General features: G+C 42.1%; 1 protein-coding gene across 1 annotated transcript in view; it reads right to left on the reverse strand.

The window, feature by feature from the left end:
* Window positions 1–7,771: 7,771 nt before the first annotated feature.
* The window catches only part of WIF1 (WNT inhibitory factor 1), a 71,772-nt gene continuing 58,672 nt past the window's right edge, over window positions 7,772–20,871 (reverse strand). The window contains exons 7-10 of the mRNA XM_045464858.1: window positions 18,348–18,443; window positions 12,373–12,468; window positions 11,239–11,334; window positions 7,772–8,633 (exon numbers count right to left, since the gene is read on the reverse strand). Of these exons, the coding sequence (XP_045320814.1) occupies window positions 8,512–8,633; window positions 11,239–11,334; window positions 12,373–12,468; window positions 18,348–18,443 (410 nt within the window). The 3' untranslated portion in view covers window positions 7,772–8,511. The remainder of the gene's footprint in view (window positions 8,634–11,238; window positions 11,335–12,372; window positions 12,469–18,347; window positions 18,444–20,871) is intronic.

Genomic DNA, 20,871 nt, shown 5'->3' on the forward strand with positions numbered 1-20,871 from the left:
GTCAAAGTTGGATGCTTAAGCGACTGAGCCACTCAGGCGCCCCTCCTAATACTCCTTTAATGTTTAAAGCTAGAATATAACATCAGCTTATTCTGGAATATGTAGGGGAAAAAGAAACAAATTATATAAAATCAACTGATTTACAAGTTAAACTGGAAGTTCTTTGTGTTGTAAGTCATAAGTTTTAGTTTTCCTTGAATTAGCTTCAAACAGAATCACATTAAAAATTCTGAAGAAAAAAAACTGTGTAGTAAAGACTCAACTTCAGAGACTTTGATCTATTCTAGGACTGTGTGCCCCAAAGTGTGCTGTGAAAAATTTTATTCCCCGGGAGATGCCTTAGGGAAAAAAAGTCCTTTGATCAAGTTAGTTTGGGGAATGCTGGAGATTAGCCCCCTCCTGGAGATGCACAATGCATCTAGTGTAGTAAAAGCTCTGAGCAGCACTGCTCTAAAGACAACTCCCTAATGTGGTGTAACTCTTCATCTCTTAGATTATTTGGCCCCAGCATCTTGTTTCCACGTAAATCATGTTAACATCCCAGGCAATTGGTGTTCTTCAGGAACAATTTTGGAGTCTCCACACTGAGGTTATCATTAGCAATAATCAATTGCTTGTGATCTTCAGCAAACCCTAGCCTCAGTTTCTCCTTCGAACTAATAACCCCCTCCCAGAGATGCTGTGAACCAAAAGTTCCACAGAAAGCTTCTCTAAAGACTTTGGAATGCCACTTCTGTATCTGGCTAAGGTTTGTCACCAGAAAGCCACCTTATTGGTTCTCCTATTGTTCCGTTACAAGTCTCCACAACGCACCTCCAGAGTGTCATCTTGGACTGGCACACATGTAAATGTGGACGCTGGATAAGGCCAGGAAGCTACAACTTGCTTCAATTTCAACCTGATGGTTTGTTTCAAAGGTCATTTGTTTTTTCTTCTAAAGGTACAGCTGCTGTAGGAACTTCCTTCGGTACATGTGTAGCCACTTACGTTGAGACAAGTTGTCATGGGATAACCTGTGTTCACATGGTCATTTCAAGGGTGGCTGAAATGTGGACCCAGGATGGCCACAACCTTACGGCTCATCTTGGCTTGGTTTTCTGCTGCCTTCTCGGTCTGGGTTGGGTTTAGAAACAAGGTAGTATGTAATCCAAATAAAGAAGCCAGGGCAAAACATCCAAATGACTGAAAAGCAGAGTGGCTTTAAAACTCCAGTAGGACACTTGGAGTTTAGCTCTTGTGACACAAGCCAATAATCCATTAATCAACACGGTGCCCAATAATCCATTAATCAACATGGATTAGGGGCCCACGATTGGCTTTGCTTCTGCTCCTTCCCAGAGACTTTGAGGCTTAAATGCAAACGCAGAGCAAATATTCATCTTTACAAAGTAAAAAATAATTACAAATTAGCTTTGGGTGTTTCCTTGAAGTGAGGCAAGACTAATTTGGGCTTTGCAGGACATTTGTCTTTGGGGTTTCTGGAGAGTGTCATAAGGCTCTTCATTGAATCAAGCTTCCATGGGTGGAGATGAACTTCATTTCTAAAACAAAGCTTTAGATCCCAATTCCAGCAAGGTTTCTGCCTTTCTGTCTTCTAATAAAGAACAGCAGTTATAAGTTGGAAAACCCCAAAATTATCTTTTTGGTTGAAAAAAATTGTTCATAAAATTCTGAAAAATATCTTTCCCTTGTGACCTTTAATTGAAAGCTACAAATTCTTTCTTAAGCAGGAACTGAGGTTCAAAGAACTTCACTAGATTGACATATAAAGCAATAAATTTTGTCCTCTTAATTTGCCCCATACTTTCTTCCCCATTTTTGTGTTTGCAGTATTAACACAGGAACAATTCAGTACATGGTCCCTGACTTAACTGGTTCCATGGCGAATGAATCTTCCATTCTCAAGGCTTGGGTTCTGAAGTTGAGAGTGGGACAGGCACAGAAGAGCTTATCTGGCCAGTGCCTGAGGACAGGCAGATGTTTTGCATTTTCTCTAAACTTCCTTGTCCATGGACCTAGGAACTTGCTCCTCGACAGGGCCAGCTGCATGAATGTGTGAACGGTGCAGCTGTACAGGCTCTGCATGGAGAAAGACCCCAGGCTTAATGCCCTGAGGTCACCATGTTGATATTCTTCATGCTTTTTTGAAAAATTTATTTATTTTGAGAGAGAGAGAGAAAGAGAGAACAAGCACGGGAGGGCAGAGGGAGAAAGAAAGAATCCCAAGCAGGCCCTATGCCTAGCCTGAGCCAAAATCAAGAGTTGGACACTTAACCAACTGAGCCACCCAGGTGCCCACTTAATGCTTTTTGAACAAGGGGTCCCACATTTTTATTTTGCTCTGGGCCCCTTTAATTATGTAGCTAGTCTCCTCTTGGATTATTGTTGACCAAGGCTCTCTGCTCTCCTCCTGCTCTTCTCTCCCACCTATGGCCCCAGACCCAGTATCAAGGCTACGCTCAGTGTCATGTTCACTGGAGCAAGAAGCTGATATTTACTTTGTGGTGAGTCAACTTTCAATGGCCCTCTTATGAATTTCATGGATTAGTTATCATCTTAGAGTGGCTTTCTCTTGGTCTGGACTTTCAAGAAATGCCAGGACATTTCAACAGTTGTGCCAGCCAAGCATGGTTAGGAAGGGAAATGTGTTATTTAGAAAAAGCCCTTGGGGGGCCTGGGTGGCGCAGTCGGTTAAGCGTCCGACTTCAGCCAGGTCACAATCTCGCGGTCTGTGAGTTCGAGCCCTGCGTCAGGCTCTGGGCTGATGGCTCAGAGCCTGGAGCCTGTTTCCGATTCTGTGTCTCCCTCTCTCTCTGCCCCTCCCCCGTTCATGCTCTGTCTCTCTCTGTCCCAAAAATAAATAAACGTTGAAAAAAAAAAAAAAAGAAAGAAAAAGCCCTGCAATGCCAGGCGCGCCTAGGTGGCTCAGTCGGTTAAGCAACTGACTTCAGCTCAGGTCATGATCTCGTGGTTTGTGGGTTTGTGCCCCACATTGGGCTCTGTGCTGACAGCTCAGAGCCTGGAGCCTGTTTCAGATTCTGTGTCCCCACCCTCTCTCTGCCCCTCCCCTGCTCATGCTCTGTCTCTCTCTCTCTCTCAAAAATAAATAAACATAAAAGAAAAAATAAAAAGCCCTGCAATGCCAAAGCTTAATAAAAATTATTTTTCATTTGTAATCTCTATATTCTTATTAACAATAAACCAATAAATAGATGCAAAATCAATTTACAATTGGAGTTTTATATTTGAATTTTAAAAAGTCTTACTGAACACCTGAATACTTTGTTTTATGATGTCAGTTTCCTGTATATTGTTTCTATTTTTTTTTATGTTGAGCCATATGGAGGACATTTATTCAGTATGCTTATTAAACTTTTATATTTGCACCACTTGCATAAACTGCCTAAAAATTATGACGACAAAATTCCTGTCTTTGGAGTCCTTTGTTTTCTTTTCTTTCTTTCTTTTTTCTTTTTCTTTTTTTTTTTTTTTTTTTGCCCCAAGAAATTCTTCTGAAAGTCAGTGTTTCCCATTTAACGAATTTATTTATTTTTTAAAGGTTATTTTATTTATTTTGAGAGAGAAAGAGAGAGCATGAGCAAGGGAGGAGCAGAGAGAGAGAGAGAGAGAAAATCCTAAGCAGACTCCATGCCGTCAGCACAGAGCCCAATGCAGGGCTTCAATCCATGAACCATCAGATCATGACCTGGTCCAAAACCATGAGTTGGACACTTATTCAACTGCCACCCAAACATTCTGCTCATTTAACTAACTTAAAATTTTCTCACCTCATGATATTTCCTTATCCCCCCTTATTTTGGTAGAAATGCTTTTCTTGAACTGTACTAATTGTGATGATATGTGCCTTCTTGAAGAGCGTGGAAAGAATAGTCCTATCTGTTATTGCTCTGTCTATATGACTGAGAACATTGTGTCATATGTGACCTTCGGACGTCTTTAGGAGAACCCACGGGAGACATTGCTCTCCACTTGCAATCAGGGCTGGTGGAAGGGCTGACTCGTCTGGGGTGATGCCTAGCACAGCGAGCTAATATTGTGCCGCAAGGATCACCGGACAGGGAATGGGATGAGGACAACAATCTAGTTACCAAAACTTTTAGGAGGAGTACTGTACACGATTGAAGGGAATATTTTGAGAAGCCACGTGGGGAGGTGCTAAGAATTTCAAGGAGCATGATCAATGTGCTCCATGAACTTCTCTCTGAGCATCTTGGCTGGATTTTGCTGGAGAGCTTCTGTTTGCTGGGTGGGGCATGGCATTTTAGGACTGGAGACAAATAGCCTAGGATACTGGATGAGAAGCTGAACCCTGTCAGCAACCCTCCCCACCCCCTTTTAAACCTCTTTAAGCAGCTCCTCTGTAAATATATGTGGAAGAGATATTTGAAAGGCTATTCGCTTGAAGGGATGCCAAAGCAGCTTTCCTGCAGACCTACTTACCTTGAGCCAGCCCTAATGTAAGTGCTTTATATAGTTTAACTTCTCCTGAGCAACTAGTTTTTCTGTTTGTGGTCTTTGGGACTCGTAACCAGCCCTGATTTCCTCTTTGAGGTGGCTGGAACAGGGCTTGGAGCAACACGTGTGGTCTACCTCTCACAAGTGTGTGGGGGTCCCCGTATACCTTTTGTCCTAACCTCATTCCTGGGCCCGTTTTATTGTTTAACCTTTATTTCTTCCTGCCTAATTTTTCCTACTTATTTTATCTTGCCAAACAGCATACATCTTCTCAGACTGCCTTGACTCCTTACTATTTTAACCTTAAAATTATTGTTTAGAAGTGTTTTACATAAATAATTCTCCTCCTCTTTCCCTTCCTCCTCTTTCTTCTTCCTCTCCCTTCCCCTCTTTTGTGGTTACTTCGTAAGAGTAACAGCAATTATTTTGTATCCCACAATATTGTTCATTGCTTCAAGAGCTGGCCTCTATCGTTGTGATTCTACATAAACAGACAAAGTAACCATGGGGCATATTTTGGATGAAGATTCATAATACATATGGTGGGAAAGGGAGGGAGGAAGTGCTCAATTTGCCAAATAGTAAAGGCTCTACTGTTGTGTAAATAAACATGCACACAGGTAAGCAGCAAATGGTATTAACTGTATAGGACCTAAAGACACAATAAAATACAAGTGAATCATACTGTACTTCACCAAATAAAGCTGTTATATATGTGTATATTAAAAATAATTCGATATATAATTAGTACCATTCACTTATAACTGATAATCAACACATTATCAGACTAACCTCCTGATAACTGTATTTCCAAATGACTACCAGTCATTTCCACCAAGATGTCCCACACAGGTACATTAAACTCAACATCTTCAGTACCAAAGTCAACATCTCTGGAAGCCTTCACCACAGCCCTACTTGTTTCTTCTTGGTCATTCATATCACTGTTCACATTCCTCTTTTTTTAAAAAAAAATGTTTATTCATTTTTGAGAGAGTGAGCATGAGTGGGGTAGGGTAAGAGCGAGAGGAAGACAGAGGATATGAAATGGGCCCTGAGAAAAATTGCCTCACGGAGGCACAGAGCTCGACGTGGGGCTCGAACTCACAAACTGTAGTAAGATCATGACCTGAGCCGAAGTTGGATGCTTCGTCAACTGAGCCACCCAGGAGCCCCAGATTTTCTCTTTTCTTAAACCCTACATGCAGTCGGCGACCCAGTCCCTTGCTTATGTTTGAAATCCCTCTCAAGTGCAGACACAAGAATTCTAAAGCCATTTTGGATCCGATGTGTTTTCCTCAGTGATGTCTTTGCCTGAGTTCTCCTGTGGGGGCCTGTACTCCAGGGTGCATATAAAACTGTCTTCTGGGTGAGTGGTGAAAGTATTAATATTTTTATCTCTTCCAAGTTTCTGCTTTTATAATGTATGCCAGTTATATATGTAAATAAATATAAGTACATGTAGGACTATGCGCTCAGACATTTCCAATGGAGTGTGGAGTCAAATGGTTTGGAGATGACCAGCCTAGGCTATTGTGCTTTGTTACCCTGCCTTCAGTCTAACTTTTCCACCTTTCTATTACTCATTCATGAGGTAAAGGGCTTAGAATAAACTAAGTACTATTAGTGTTAGCTATTAGGACTATTTTAGTTTATTTATTTATTTTGAGAGAGACAGAGAGCACATGTGTGTGTGTGTGTGTGTGTGTGTGTGTGTGTGCATGCGCGCGAGAGAGAGGGAGAAAGGGAATCCCAAGTAGACCCTGTGCTGTCAATGGGGAGCCCAGCACGGGTCTCAATCTCACAAACTGTGAGATCATGACCTGATCCAAAATCAAGAGTCAGATGCTTAACTGACTGAGCCACCCAGGTGCCCCTAGCTCTTAGTACTATTATCATATCCCCAAACTTAACTTTCTGTCGCCATCTTGGATCCTCATCATCAAGCATCTGGATTTTTACTTCAAAGTCTTAAATCAGTTGGTTCTCATATTCAGATCCCCACGGTTAGCTCCCTGGGTCCTGACTGGCTTTGCCAAGTATGTGTGAGCAGAAGCTGGCACACCGGGCCCTGGCTAGTTAGAGGAGAAAGATTGCTGTGGTCTAGGACCACAACGAGATGTGTTCAGTCTGCTTCCAGACTCTCCCTTGATCACTTCCCATAACACGTCATGCCCCTAAACCGCACAAATCGTTATGCCACTGCCCAGGAAAAGAAAACGTGTAGGCTTTAGATTTTCTATAAAATAGAGTCCACATTCCCCTGGAAGGATGAAGAGAATAAAATATGTTGGAAAGCACCTACTTAGGATTTGTGGAGTTTTGTGTTCTACTGTAGTTGCTGAGAAAAGGGAAGGAAGAGGAATAGTCTAGTGTTAGTTAAGGCTTCCAAGTCAGGTGACATGAATTCAAATGTGCCCCTCTCTAGGGGCGCCTGGGTGGCTCAGTCAGTTGAGCGTCTGACTTCCGCTCAGGTCATGATCTTGCAGTTTGTGAGTTCGAGCCCCGCGTCGGGCTCTGTGCTGACAGCTCGGAGCGTGGAGCCTGCTTCGGATTCTGTGTCTCCCCCTCCCTTTGCCCCTCCCCTGCTCATGCTCTGTCTCTGTCTCTCAATAGTAAATGTTAAAAAAAATTAAAAACAAAAAACAAAAAGCAAACGTGACCCTCTCAAGTGTGATCTTGGGTAAACTGCTTCATATCTCCCTACCTCAGTTTTCTTATCTGTAGAAGGGCATAATGATACCTGCCTCACAGGATTGTAAGATAACACATACAGTGTCCTTGGGAACCAGTAAGGTTTGAATAAATGGTAGCACTTGTTGTTTGCAACATCCTGACACGTTTAGAAAGTCTTAGAAAGTCTCCTACTGAAGGGAAATTTAACACATTCTAGTTAGAGAAGACTTCTTGAAAGAAATGTCAACTGGGGGTGGGAGGGAGGGGAGGGTGGGTGATGGGTATGGAGGAGGGCACCTTTTGGGATGAGCACTGGGTGTTGTATGGAAACCAATTTGACAATAAATTTCATATATTGAAAAAAAAAAGAAAGAAATGTTAACTACACGGGAGCTGACATACACAGGAAGGTCGCAGGCAGTGCCCAAGGTGTAACGCGGTGTGGCTAGAGCCAAGGCAGAGAGTTGGGAGGGAGGGGCGCGCCTGGGGAGCAGGGCAGGGTCAGAGATGGGAACATCTTCTCTTTTTCATGATAACTACAGGGTGTTCACTACCACTCACTGCAACCAACTTTATTTCCGCAAGATAGCACGTGCAAAGACCACTCCATACAACCCTCTGAAAACTAAAGCAGCACCTTTATTTTCTACAAACAGTATAAAATGTTTATTACGTAAGAGCTGTGTTTTGTTTACAATATATTATATTGCTTCAAGCCAATGCCAAAAGTCCATACATTATATTCCCTATTTTATTGTGTTTACATATATTATATTGTTAAATGCCACTGCCACAGTGTTCTTTCTCCTCTTTCTTTCGTTCTTTCTTTCTAGTGAATTCTCTGGAATCATGGTAAGGTCAAAATATATTGTGTTGAGAGTTTACAAACAAGGGGAATTTTAAAAATGTGACAAATGTCTAAATACCTGACAATAACACTAGAAATGTGGTAATTTCAACACAATTAAGTGCTTCATCCAAACGCTGTGATTTATGCCTTTTTGTTCCACGTATCTTCTTCAGTGTTCCCCAGCCCCTTGACACCGTGAATGCATTGCAATTTTGGAAAATAATTTGCCAGCTACACAACTGAAAAGACACAGTTTTAACCTGATCCACTGACATAACATCAAATCTGTCCCAAAACACTGAAACAAGAAAATCTATGCCATCACTCTACAGACGTACTTAGAAAACTTAAAAGGAAGAGTAAATATCAGCTCAGTGATTTATAATGAAGCTAATAAAATTCAGGCCAGTTTTCTTAACTGTAATGAACATTATTTGAACATTCAACACATGAAAGGTTAACAAAGGCTATGAACTTGGTGTAACTTAAAACGTTTCAGATGTCGGAGTTCACCAGATGTAATTGGATTCAGGTGGATCCTGCCTCCCCTCGGCCTTTTTAAGTGAAGGCGTGTGCTGCCTGAGCCGGGCGCCTGCTGGCCTCAGGGCATGCATGAGGCTGGCTCCGTACCCTGTAAAATTATTCACAGCTTAAAAGAAAAGAAACTACAAAAACGGGCTCTTCAGATTCATTATTAACCATTCAAATGAAATCCATTTTCCCTTTTCATCCCAGAGTGAAAGACCACAGTCACCACAAAAAGCCACCTGAATGAAGAGATGTTACAGGTTCAGGGTCTCTGTTAAAAAAGAAACCCATTTTAGGAAACATCCAATCTGGCTTCCATTGAAGCTCTGATTCACTCTATGTTTTGGCCATGCAGAAACTCTTGATCAAAGTTTGGATGAATGTGACTGAATGATTTTCTCCACCCAAGGGCTGGTAGGGATTTAGCACTGAGGTCCCCAAAGCAGGGATGCTTCTGCAGAGGATTCGATTATTTTCACCGCATTGCAAAACCAGCCTCGATTACATTGATCCAGAACACCCCCACTGTTCATATCAATCACACAATCAAGTGTGGCTATTGCACTTACATAAAATAGGATTTGGGTAAGAAGTAAGGGCTTCTATGATACATTTTAGAGAAGGCTTACGGTTTGAACTGACTCCTTATCAATGGGGATTTGTCAGTTTCAGTCAAGGTGGGCATCTGTGCATTTCCAGCTCACTTGTAAGTGAACTGTAACACCGAGTAACATAGCTTCGGGCCTCCCTTCCTCCTGGTTGTGAACCTCTGGAGGTGCCTGGGGCACTGACTCATTTCTACTGATTTTCTAACACGGATCCAAGACAGCAATCACATTTTAAAAATCTCCCACCATCTTCCTGGGCATTAGAGTCGAGTTTGGCATTCCGTTTGTTCCCTGTGGTTTTTAAATGCAAGCATGCCATTAAATAACTACTGAGAACAGAATACTTTGTTCCTGAATGTGTTTCTTTGAATTGTCAGTATGTAGGCTAGTAGCTCATGGAACAGCCAGAACATGAGCCAACAACGCGCTGGAGTAAATCCCTACCCTGCTGCTCTCCCCGCCACCCATGAAGCCCGAACCTCCCTGCTGGCAGGGGGTGAGCCTCAGCCGGGAAGTCTGTCTCCAGTGTCCTCCTCCCCAATAACATGTCTGGGTGCCCAGGACCTCCCAAAGTGTCACCTCGCTGGGAATCTGTTCCCAGCAGAACTCTGTGCCTCAGAGCTTCCTAGTCACCACCCCCTGGTCAAAATAAACCTCATTCTTCCAGCCCAATTCTCTAAGCTAATGTACCAAATGGCTGGGTGGCCTCTCCCAGAAAACACATTTGCATCTTAGTCAAGCACCAGGGCATCTTCTTGGTGCAATGCCTTGATCCGAGGGAGCCACGTAGTCGATGACAAAATGACAACACTCTCAGCACCGGGTCTGTGAATGAGGATGTCTGGGGCTGGCAGACCTGTGAGAATTGCTCACCAATGCCACCTGAGGCCCCCGATGCCACCTGAGGCCTCCTAACTTGCCATCTTTCTGGAGGAGTGATGGGTGTATCAGCAGGAACGGGGCCCCTCTACTCTCTGGCCATCACTCTTGGTCACCAAGCCCCAAATGTGGGGTCTCAGAAGATCTTTGTAACTGAGGCCTGGGAGGTACAGTGCGTGACCTCGGCTCATCCCTAGGCCCGAGGACGTCTTGAAAGCTACTTTGATTTGGGGACAAACCTTAGGGTTTGTATCCCGAGTTAAGGGCCCCTTAAAGGATTTTGTTTACTCTTTCCCAAAAGGTCTCCAGAAATGGTTAGTTTTCTACAGGTCTCTTTTAGTTCAAAAAAGCCTTCCCCCAAGTATGTCCCAGCACGGATACCGTTCAACCATTACCACCTGGGGAAAGGACTATTTTCCGGAGAAGCTGCAAGTCTTGTTAAGCTATGCCCATCTGAAGCCAATTCAATCTACCATACAGTCCACTCAGTGAGTGAAAAAGGCTCAAATCAATGGCTTAGTGTAACCTCGACTAGACACAAACCCATCTTAAACAAACAAACAAACAAACAAACAAACGTGTATACCTGCATGTAGATGTATTAGATATACATCATAATAATATAATGTGAACATTATAAAATATGCACAAAAATCAGAGGCTCTGGATTGAGATGGATAAATATACTTACATATAACATGCTTAGATATTTTCCCTCAGCCTAGCTGATCATTTCTGTACTCACTGGGGTACATGCACCACCCTCTGAACACCGTGGATCTAGGAAAACATCTGAGGTGGAAATGATCTGTTCAATTTGTGCCCATTAGTTTGGAGACCCGACATGACAGGCACAGTGTGGGCTTCTGCTATTGAAGGCTGTGGTATGACAGAAGCCTTCCTTCCCTCCGAGGAAAAGTGGACAGCGGGCCCACGCTTAGGAGACGGAGTTCCAACCGCCAGATGGATAGCAGCCACGTTGTTTATTTTGTTCACTTGCTAACTGTCCCTCCCACTAGAACCTGGGCTCCGCCAGGCAGGGCATTGTCTCTCTGTTCACTGGCATCTCTCCGATGCCTGGACTCCTGCTTCCAACAGGGAAGATATCAATCAAAATGAAATAGTTGAATTTAGCCCGTTTCATTTTGTGTCTAAAATGGGCCAGTGGCTTATTATCTATACAGCTAGTTCAGAAGCCTTCTTCAGAAGGCTCACACTCACTTTTATTGCAGTGTCTTCCGTGCCAGCCTTCTTGACACTGACATTTGTTGGGTTCATGGCAAGTTCCATGTGTACCGCAGCCAGGCTCACAGACAGCTAGAATCAGAGGAGACAGAAAAGAGCGTTTCCTGAGCTTTCGTTGTTCCACAGAATCACACAGCTGCTTTTCTTGCAGTTCTTTTTTTTTTTTTAATTTTTAAATTTATTTTTGAGAGAAAGAGAGAGAGAAAAAAAGAGACAGAGCACTTGCAAGGGAGGGGCAGAGGGAGGGGGGGAGGAGACGCAGAATCTGAAGCAGGCTCCCGGCTCCAAGCTGTCAACACAGAGCCTGATGTGGGGCTCGAACCCATGAGCCGGGAGATCGCGACCTGAGATCCCACTTAACTGACTTAGCCACCCAGGCACTCCTCTTGTAGTTCTTTAGAATGTGTTAGTTTGGGTTTCATCCCCTGTTGCCTTTTATTTTCCCTAAGCCAATCTCCAGCTCTAAGTCAGTCTGGGACTTTTTGAAACAGTCCTGAAGCACCTGTGTGTCTCAGTCGAACCTTTGATTCTTGATTTTGGCTCGGGTCATGATCTCAGGGTCATGGGATTGAGCCCCGTGTCAGGGTCCGTACTGAGCGTGGAGCCTAAGATTCTCTCTCTCTCTCTCTCTCTCTCTCTCTCTCTGCCCAGGCTCACACATGCATGCTCTCTCTCTCTCTCCCTCCCTCCCTCTCTCTGTCTCTCTCAAATTAAAAAATAAATAAATAAATAAATAAATAAATAAATAAATAAATAAATAAAATTAAGTCCTGACAGAGATCTTAAACTAATCTTGATGCTTCTCATTCACAAAAGATGCTCAGTAGGACCTTGAAACTGCTGGAATGGAAGTTTATTTTCCTTAAGAAAACTCCAAATAGTTAAAAAGTTCAGTTGCTTGTGTGTGAATATGTCTGGTTTTTATTGTTGTTGTTGTTGTTGTTGTTTTTACATGCATGGATTTCATACAGTGTTTTTCTTCTAGGTAAAGGGAACATATATGTCAGTGAAGAGAGGTTAATTGTAATGCCGAGGCAACATGCAGTGGGTGAGGAAGTAATGTAGGAAGAGCTCCCCCAAGCCAGGCTGATTCTGTGTATGGATACTTACGCTTTGAACAGAGGTCTCCTTGGTAACCTTTGGAGCACTTACATTTGCTTTTACCAATGCATTTACCTCCATTTCGGCAGGGTTGCGGGCATTTGCCTGAAACAAGAGAAGGATGCCAACAGGCAAGGAACTCAGTGCTTCGTTCAGAGGTCATCACATTTTACAAAGGAAGGGCAGGGCTTTGAGAAGATAACTGCTTTTTAAATGGCAGCGATTCCCACTTGTTTCCGACCTACTCTGGCTTTGAGACTGTTTGAGTTCCATTCTTTGGGACAAACAGGCTAGTGTTATTACTTAGGATTTCTAACTTAGATCTTCGACGGTAAATGTGTTGCCCACACATTTATATTTCTATAAATGTATTGATATTACTTGTTTATAAACAGAATAAACTTCTGATTCATAAACACTTGTAATTTAAGATAGAGTAAAAGTTAAGATACGAATTAACCTCTAAATGATCTTTCCTCGGAGCTCAGACTTTGAATGTCACTCTTTCCGCAAGCAGGCCTGCACCTGTACCTGACAGGATCTTTCTCCGCCTAGGATTCCCCAGAGAGCAGGGCTGGCTTGCAGGCAGAGAGTGTCTTTGGTGAAGTAACCCCAGGAAACCGGGATGGGGGGACAGGGAGAATGAAAAATGGAAGGAGGGAAAGCCAACACAAAAGTATATTTGCAGGGTGGCCATCACCGTGGCTCTATCCTGGACCAGGCTCCATCCTGCTGGGTCCTTCTGAGGAGCCGTGGAGACTGGACCCTCAAGTCACTTTTAAGAAGGGAGAGGGGAGCATTTCTTCATTGTCTCCCACTGGCCGAGGGTCACCTGATGGGATAGCTTCCTCACACTTCCAATGTGTCACTATGTGAGTGCACACTGATTTTTTAGAACTCAGAGGAGTCTCTAGGTAGAAAGCAGGAGAAGTGTGGAGCAGCTAAGACAGGATGCAACCTGAGGCGCCTGGGTGGCTCAGTCGGTTAAGCGGCTGACTCTTGATTTTGGCTCAGGTCAGATCTCAAGGTTTGTGAGTTGGAGCCCCGCGTTGGGCTCCTCACTGACAGCATGGAGACTGCTTGGGATTCTCTCTCCCTCTCTCTGTCCCTCCCCGGCTCTCTCTCTCAAAATAAACTTAAAAAAGGGGCAATCAGGTTATGCCTGTGCAAAACAGGTTGCCATAGCAGTAACTGGAGTAAGAGGCTGGCTGAGAACGATATGAGATAGGGCACCAAAGGGGCCCGATACCACACCTGCGCATTTTTCTGGAATGTCTTAGATCCTAATGATACATCACTCTTTCTTCGATCTTGGGACCAAATGAGAATTGCTAATGTGTTCACAGCTCTTTAGATACAGGATTTTAGAGCTGGGATAGGGCCTTAGATGTAAAAATTACATAATGATTGTCTTCTTTTTTACTCCAGAAGCTATTTATTCTCCCTCTGCAATCTAGAATTTGCCATCCTAAGGCTGAATGTTTTGAAGAAGTAGAAGGAAAAGGATTGCTCACCCAGAGCTGACTGGCGTAATGATGTTCCAAAGAGAGAAAACAGCCATTAGATACTGGTACTAGAGGAGTTTGGATTTTTTTTTAATGGTTGTTCTTTTTATTTTCTACATTTTAGCAGAATACTCATTACAAAAGCCTCAGCACATAAGGAGAAGAAATGAAACTTTTATCCTAAAACAACACACTTTTATTCTCTAAGTTGTTCTTTTTATGGCCAAATGAAGCTTTGAAGGAAGTGAGCTACAATATGATTTACTGGCAAGCGCTGTTTGAGACACATGAATTCCATGTGCAAATTATTTTGCTTCTCTTTTAACTTACCCGAAAGGACCTTCTTCATGTATAAATTGGTCAAAGCAGCATTTAGTGGAGACAATATAGACATAATATTGATACGTTAGAGTCTCTTGAAAACCTGGAATGCCATTATATCTACAGGTTTTTCTGACACAGGGATGTTCTAGAAAAAGGCATTAAAATAACCTTAATCATAGAATACCACCTTTTCACTAACCATTAAAAATATAAAGGGTCCTTTTGGCTAAGTTTGTATACAAAGAATAGCATTTACCATGTGGTCAAGATCCCAACTCTTACCTAAAGGAAAAGAATACCGAATTCTGAATTTTCATTTGTATCAATGAAGCATCTGACCCCATCATATGCACAAAATTGGATAGCATGGTACTCTGTCATGCACTTGGGTTTTTCAAATAAACAAGATGTGGGGCAATAATTATGTGGCATAAAAGATAGTACTTATTATGAAATACTGGGTGAGCCCAAATTTCCTCACATTCATTGAAAGGTGAATTTGGTAGACAGGGATATCACAGAGAATGAGTGGCAGAGAGAGACTTTTCATTGACTCCATGGGTATTTTTATTTTCTTGGTCAGAGGGAAGGGAGAGTCCTCAGGTTCACCACAGCCAGGAAGAAGGACATTCTCTCCTGGTTATCACACAGTAGAAATGTGACTGCAGATGGCTGTCTAAAGGCCATTCCAAATCAAATCTTATGAAGCCAAATCTTATGAATCTCACGAAGGTGTGATCGTTTTAAAATTCAGAATCTTGTAAGTGTCTTTAATATCGACTTCCTTTTCCTGAAAGTATTTTTGCAAGAGATTCTATCCATTTAGACAGTGGGGAAAGTGAGTCAACTTGAAAGATGACACCACATTTTTACCTAAAACAGACAGACTAAGCATTGCCTGAAGACAAACAGATTTGACTGTTTAATCAGCGTTCTTATTATAACTAGTGGATGAGTCCAGTGAGAACAATGAGCTAGGGATTGACAAAATAAGGACATTAAACTTCCTCTGCCCATCAGGTTGCAGGATAATTTAAAACTGGAGCTCTGCTTCACATAGAAAACAGATTAAAATGGTTTATGATAAGTGTCAACAACTATCATCACTGGGTCTTAGGATTATGGGTGATCTTGAATTGTTTTATTCAGTATTCTAAATTTTTTATAAGGAAAATTTTATACAGAGGATTTTTATGATAATAAGAACCCATTAAGTTATTTAAAAAACCATTTATAATACAGTATAAATAATTCATGTAAACTTTTTTTTTTAATTTTTTTTAACGTTTATTTATTTTTGAGACAGAGAGAGACAGAGCATAAACAGGGGAGGGGCAGAGAGAGAGGGAGACACAGAATCTGAAATGGGCTCCAGGCTCTGAGCTGTCAGCACAGAGCCCGACGTGGGGCTCGAACCCACGGACCATGAGATCATGACCTGAGCCAAAGTCGGACGCTTAACCAACTGAGCCACCCAGGCGCCCCTAAACTCTTTACCTGAAAGTTCACTGATTCTTGGGATATCTATGAACCTTAAATAACAAGAAAAACCAAATGTATACTATGTACATCCAGATATTTCTAACTATGATGTTATTAGTTAATTGGCAAGAGTATCTCAAATTAAGTCAAAGTGAAGTTTGAGACGATATCTGTCCTGACAGAGGTCAGGGGAAACGAAAATATAAATTACATCAGAATAGTGTATGTGTGTATATGTGTGTGTGTGTGTGTGTGTGTGTGTGTATACATACACACATATACATATATACATACACAGCCATATATATGTAATGGAATACTGTTCAGCAATCAAAAGGAAGTAATGATACATGCCACAACATGGATGGACCTCAAAAACATCATGCTAAGTGAAAGAAGTTGGCCATAAAAGGACATATATTGTGTGATTCTATTATATGAAATGTCCAGAATAGGAAAATCTTAAGAGACAGAAAGTAGGGGCGCCTGGGTGGCTCAGTCGGTTGAGCGTCCGACTTCAGCTCAGGTCACCATCTCACGGTCCGTGAGTTCGAGCCCCGCGTCGGGCTCTGGGCTGATGGCTCAGAGCCTGGAGCCTGTTTCCGATTCTGTGTCTCCCTCTCTCTCTGCCCCTCCCCCGTTCATGCTCTGTCTCTCTCTGTCTCAAAAATAAAATAAACGTTAAAAAAAATTTAAAAAAAAAAGAGACAGAAAGTAGACTGGTAGCTTCCAGTATCTTGGGGAAAGGGAAATAGGGAATCACTGCTCATGGGTACTGGGTTTCTTCTGTGGGTGATGACATATTCTAGAATGAGACAGAAGCGATGCTGTACAATTTCATGAATATACTGAATTGCATATTTTTAAATGGTGAATTTTATGGTATATGAATCATATCTCAATTTAAAAATAAGAATTCATAATTCAACTCTTTGTCTCTACTATACTAGAGGCGCTTATCAAGTCAAGACCTATTTCCATATTTTCTTGGTTCTTATAATAGAAACAGGACACTTCCTAGAAGGGTTTGAGCATAACTTGTGATAAGGATAATCAGGAGCTTTCAAAGTCCTACATTTCAGGTGCAGTTAAGGGGGGGGGGGGAACAAATAGAAATCATTGTCTCTGCCAATGGAAAGGTCGTAAACCCAAGAGCATGAAAGGGTATTTACATAAAGAGAAATGAGCCCATGAACAAAGATTCCTAAATATGATCTAAGTATGTGGAGTCTGAGAACAAGTATGGAAAAAGAAATTTGAGGGGAGTTAGTTCAGAGATATCTTTATCAGGGCAGGGTAATTAATAAGAACAGAAACCACATCCTGACAATCCATTACATGTTCTATGGAAACTTCAGAGGTATTTCGTTTGAACTCTATAAAAAAGTGGTTACTTCATCTACTACTCACTAACGTACAGAAACTCACAAATTAGAGCTTGAAAGTCAAAATTGCAAGTCAATATTATTTAATTTTGAGCCTACTGCAACTTCAGAAACCATGGCTGTACTAACCAGCAGTATTTTACAGATATGATACAGCTGGAAATGAAAATGCCATATTCCAGAGCTTCCAGAAAAGCAGGGACACGGCACCCGTAGCAGACATGTTCATGTTCCTTTTGCTCCTTTCTGAACGGAGTGCTGGTGTCATCTCTTTTCTGGATCCTAAAGCAAACTAGGGTGCTGTTGTCTCCTTTCTGAGTTTCAGAGCTTCAGTGATTTGCTGAGGGTTGCAAGGCCGGCAGGGGGCAGAGCCAGGAGGATAAGCAGTTTGATATCCTGATTCTGAAAACAATGATTATCTACCACATTCCACCCTTACATTTTTCTTTCTTTGTACTGAAGCATGACAAACACATAGTGAAGGCATAACTGCGTTGATCTAAAGTTTACAGCTCAACTATTTTTTTTTACATAAATAAACACTCAAGTGATACTTCATCAGTCAAGATATCGAGCATTTTTGGCAGCCCATAAAGTTCCTTTCTGCCCCTGAGCACTATCCTGGTTTCTACTATCATCCATTAATTTTGCCTGTTCTTAAACTTCATAAAAATGGAATCGTGCTGTATGCACTTTTTTGTACCTCGTTCCTTTACTTAACATCGATGAGATGCATTCATGTTGTGTATGCTATTAGTTTGTCCTTTTTTATTGCTGCGCACGCTTTTCCCCTTTTTCTTGAACTTGTCCTTTTCTCTTAGGTGGGATAATGGGCTCAGTCTGATTCAAGAAATGTGGCAGTGAATGGCAGGGAAGAAACTCTATGCCTGCAGGTAGATAAACACATTCACCTGTCCCAAAACTCTGGTCTACATTTCCAGGCTGAAACTATGGCTCTGCACAATGAGAAGGGGACAAACTCACTAAAAAGAAGCAATGCAACATGCCAAACAACCCAAGCCCAGATGAGACGGCATCAGAGTATTTGCTGTGAGTCATCTGAGCTAAGCTATGGCACCCTCTGCCCCCCGCCCCCCCCTCCCGTCCCCCACCTTTAGCCTAAGTGAATGGTGGCTAAATCTAGTGAGAAGGAACCACTGGCCTGAGCCCTTAGATAAGCTCTTCATGGTCTCTGGGCTTCAGCTTCCTCACTGATTAGATGATAGCGTTGGGTGGGGTTTTGAAGCTCCCCCCAGAAAAAAAGAGAATGCAGAAGGTCAATACTCACTGATTTCACACTGTTCCCCCTCTAGTCCTGGAGGGCAAATACACTTCCCAGGGTAGAAACAGGTCCCTCCATTAAAGCAGGTAGTTGAGCAGTTTGCTATCAGAATGGATAACAGGGTATTGCATTAGACAGTGGGCTAAATCTTTAAAAAAAAAAAAAATCCAACTTCACTTAAATTTAGGTGATACTTCTGGGGCATCTGCTTTTTTTTTTTTTACATAAACACTCATGTGATACTTCATCAATCAAGATATAGAGCATGTTTTACTTATTTAATCAAGTAAGCGGCTTTACAAATCCAAGAATTGTAACCAATCGCTGAACCATTTGCAGATTCCAACAAGTTAAGAGGAGAAAACACACATTATATATGATCCTCCCCCAGGGGCTTATATCTTGGAGAAAAAAGGCATGGTGTGTAAACTTTTTTAAAAAAATATCTTTTTAATTTTCTTGTAAATATCTGTGCCCTATAAACTCCCCAAAGTATTTTTTAAGCTAAAAGAAGGCGGGGGCGCCTGGGTGGCGCAGTCGGTTAAGCGTCCGACTTCAGCCAGGTCACGATCTCGCGGTCCGAGGGTTCGAGCCCCGCATCGAGCCCCGCATTGGGCTCTGGGCTGATGGCTCAGAGCCTGGAGCCTGTTTCCGATTCTGTGTCTCCCTCTCTCTCTGCCCCTCCCCCGTTCATGCTCTGTCTCTCTCTGTCCCAAAAATAAATAAAAACGTTGAGAAAAAAAAATTTTTTTTAAATAAAAAATAAAAGAAGGCAGAAAAAGGAGAAAACTTGCTTTGGAATAGATAAAAGGGAGACAGGCCATAAGTACTAGGATCCGGCAAAAAAGAAAGCAACTTTTTTCCTTTTCAGAGATTCATCTTATATAATAGGGATTTTTTTAAAAAAAAATAATTAACTTTTATATCATTTGGAGGAAGGAGTCCTGGTATTTGGGAAAGGACAGCCTGTCAGTCCTCATGAGACCCTATAGGTGGGCAAGTGGCAGCACCCAGTTGGACAGATTATCATGGGAGTCCAAGTAACTAGGTTTTCCAGGTAAAAGTCATACTGTTTGTGATTCATCCTAAACCCTCTCTTCATGTCAACGTCTGGAATTTCACTGCTCACTGGAACCTAAAATAGAGGGAAGACAGAAATGGGGACAAGGGAGAACAAGTATCTAAAAATAGACACGTTGGCTCATTCTATAAAGGACATTAAAATCAGAGTTTGGATTCTCAGCAATTCCAGTTATATGGCCAATTTGTTCTTGTCCTATATGGAACAGGCCAAAGTGGGCTACAGATGAACAAAAGCTGAAGGAAGCTTCCAGTAGGAAAATCAGAAAGGAGATCCAAAAGTTATGTGTATGCTTTCTTTGTGGAAAAGAAGGCCAATCAGCATGTTCTGCAAATATCATGCTTCTTAGAGGATAAAGCTTTTTTTTTTTTTAATTTTTTTTTTCAACGTTTATTTATTTTTGGGACAGAGAGAGACAGAGCATGAACGGGGGAGGGGCAGAGAGAGAGGGAGACACAGAATCGGAAACAGGCTCCAGGCTCTGAGCCAACAGCCCAGAGCCCGACGCGGGGCTCAAACTCACGGACCGCAAGATCGTGACCTGGCTGAAGTCGGACGCTTAACCGACTGCGCCACCCAGGCGCCCCGAGGATAAAGCTTTTTGTTTAAAATCATAAGTATCTCCCATCTAAAGACAATGCTGTACTCGCTTTGGCAAAATCCAGCCTCCTGATGCACAAGGGAACAGCAGCATTTGGGTATAGAATTTAGGATTTAGGACAACCAGCTCTTTGGGCTTTCTCCTTGCTACTTGCTGCTAGTATTGTTAGGTTTGCGAGCGTGACTCTATCTCCCCATTTGTCCCTGTTTCTCCTGGGGAACAAACAAGAGAAGAGAAAACAACAGGATCAGGGTCTGCTTGGCCAGAGCTGGCTGGGCACTATCCCTTACTAACAAATAGAATGCAATGAACCTGAGAGCTTAATTGGAAGTTATGGGATAATGACCAAGCTAGTTAAAGAATCTGGCTACTCTGTTAGTATTTGTATAATATTTTACAACCTTCTCTTGATAGTCAATGATTCTTGACTAGGAAAAGGAATCAGAGACACCAAGTAACTTTCACTGGGGTTGAGGGTATGCTGGGCCAGTGCTTAACTACTCATTTCCTAAAGTTTGCGACAGATGTCCCAAGAGCCAATGAAAGTTAATCTTTCATGTTTCTTCAAATACGTTGTGCAAAGGTCTCGCTCCGTGCCAGTAATTAAACTGTTTTTCAGAAGCTCTATACTCCCTCCTGGATGATAAATGCATCTTTTTGTTGAGGTAGTAAAAACCACTCTTTTTTAATATTCCCCGATCTCCAGTGAGACCAAGTGGAATTTCAACAGACTTTCCAAAAGAATAATGATAATGATAATAATATAATAATAATAATAAGTACTGGAGTCTAACAAGTAGGGAAAATCTTTCATCTGAAAGGTGAAACATTACAAAATGTAAAACATA

Source organism: Leopardus geoffroyi, chromosome B4, assembly GCF_018350155.1.
Source record: "Leopardus geoffroyi isolate Oge1 chromosome B4, O.geoffroyi_Oge1_pat1.0, whole genome shotgun sequence".
Lineage (NCBI taxonomy): Eukaryota > Metazoa > Chordata > Mammalia > Carnivora > Felidae > Leopardus > Leopardus geoffroyi.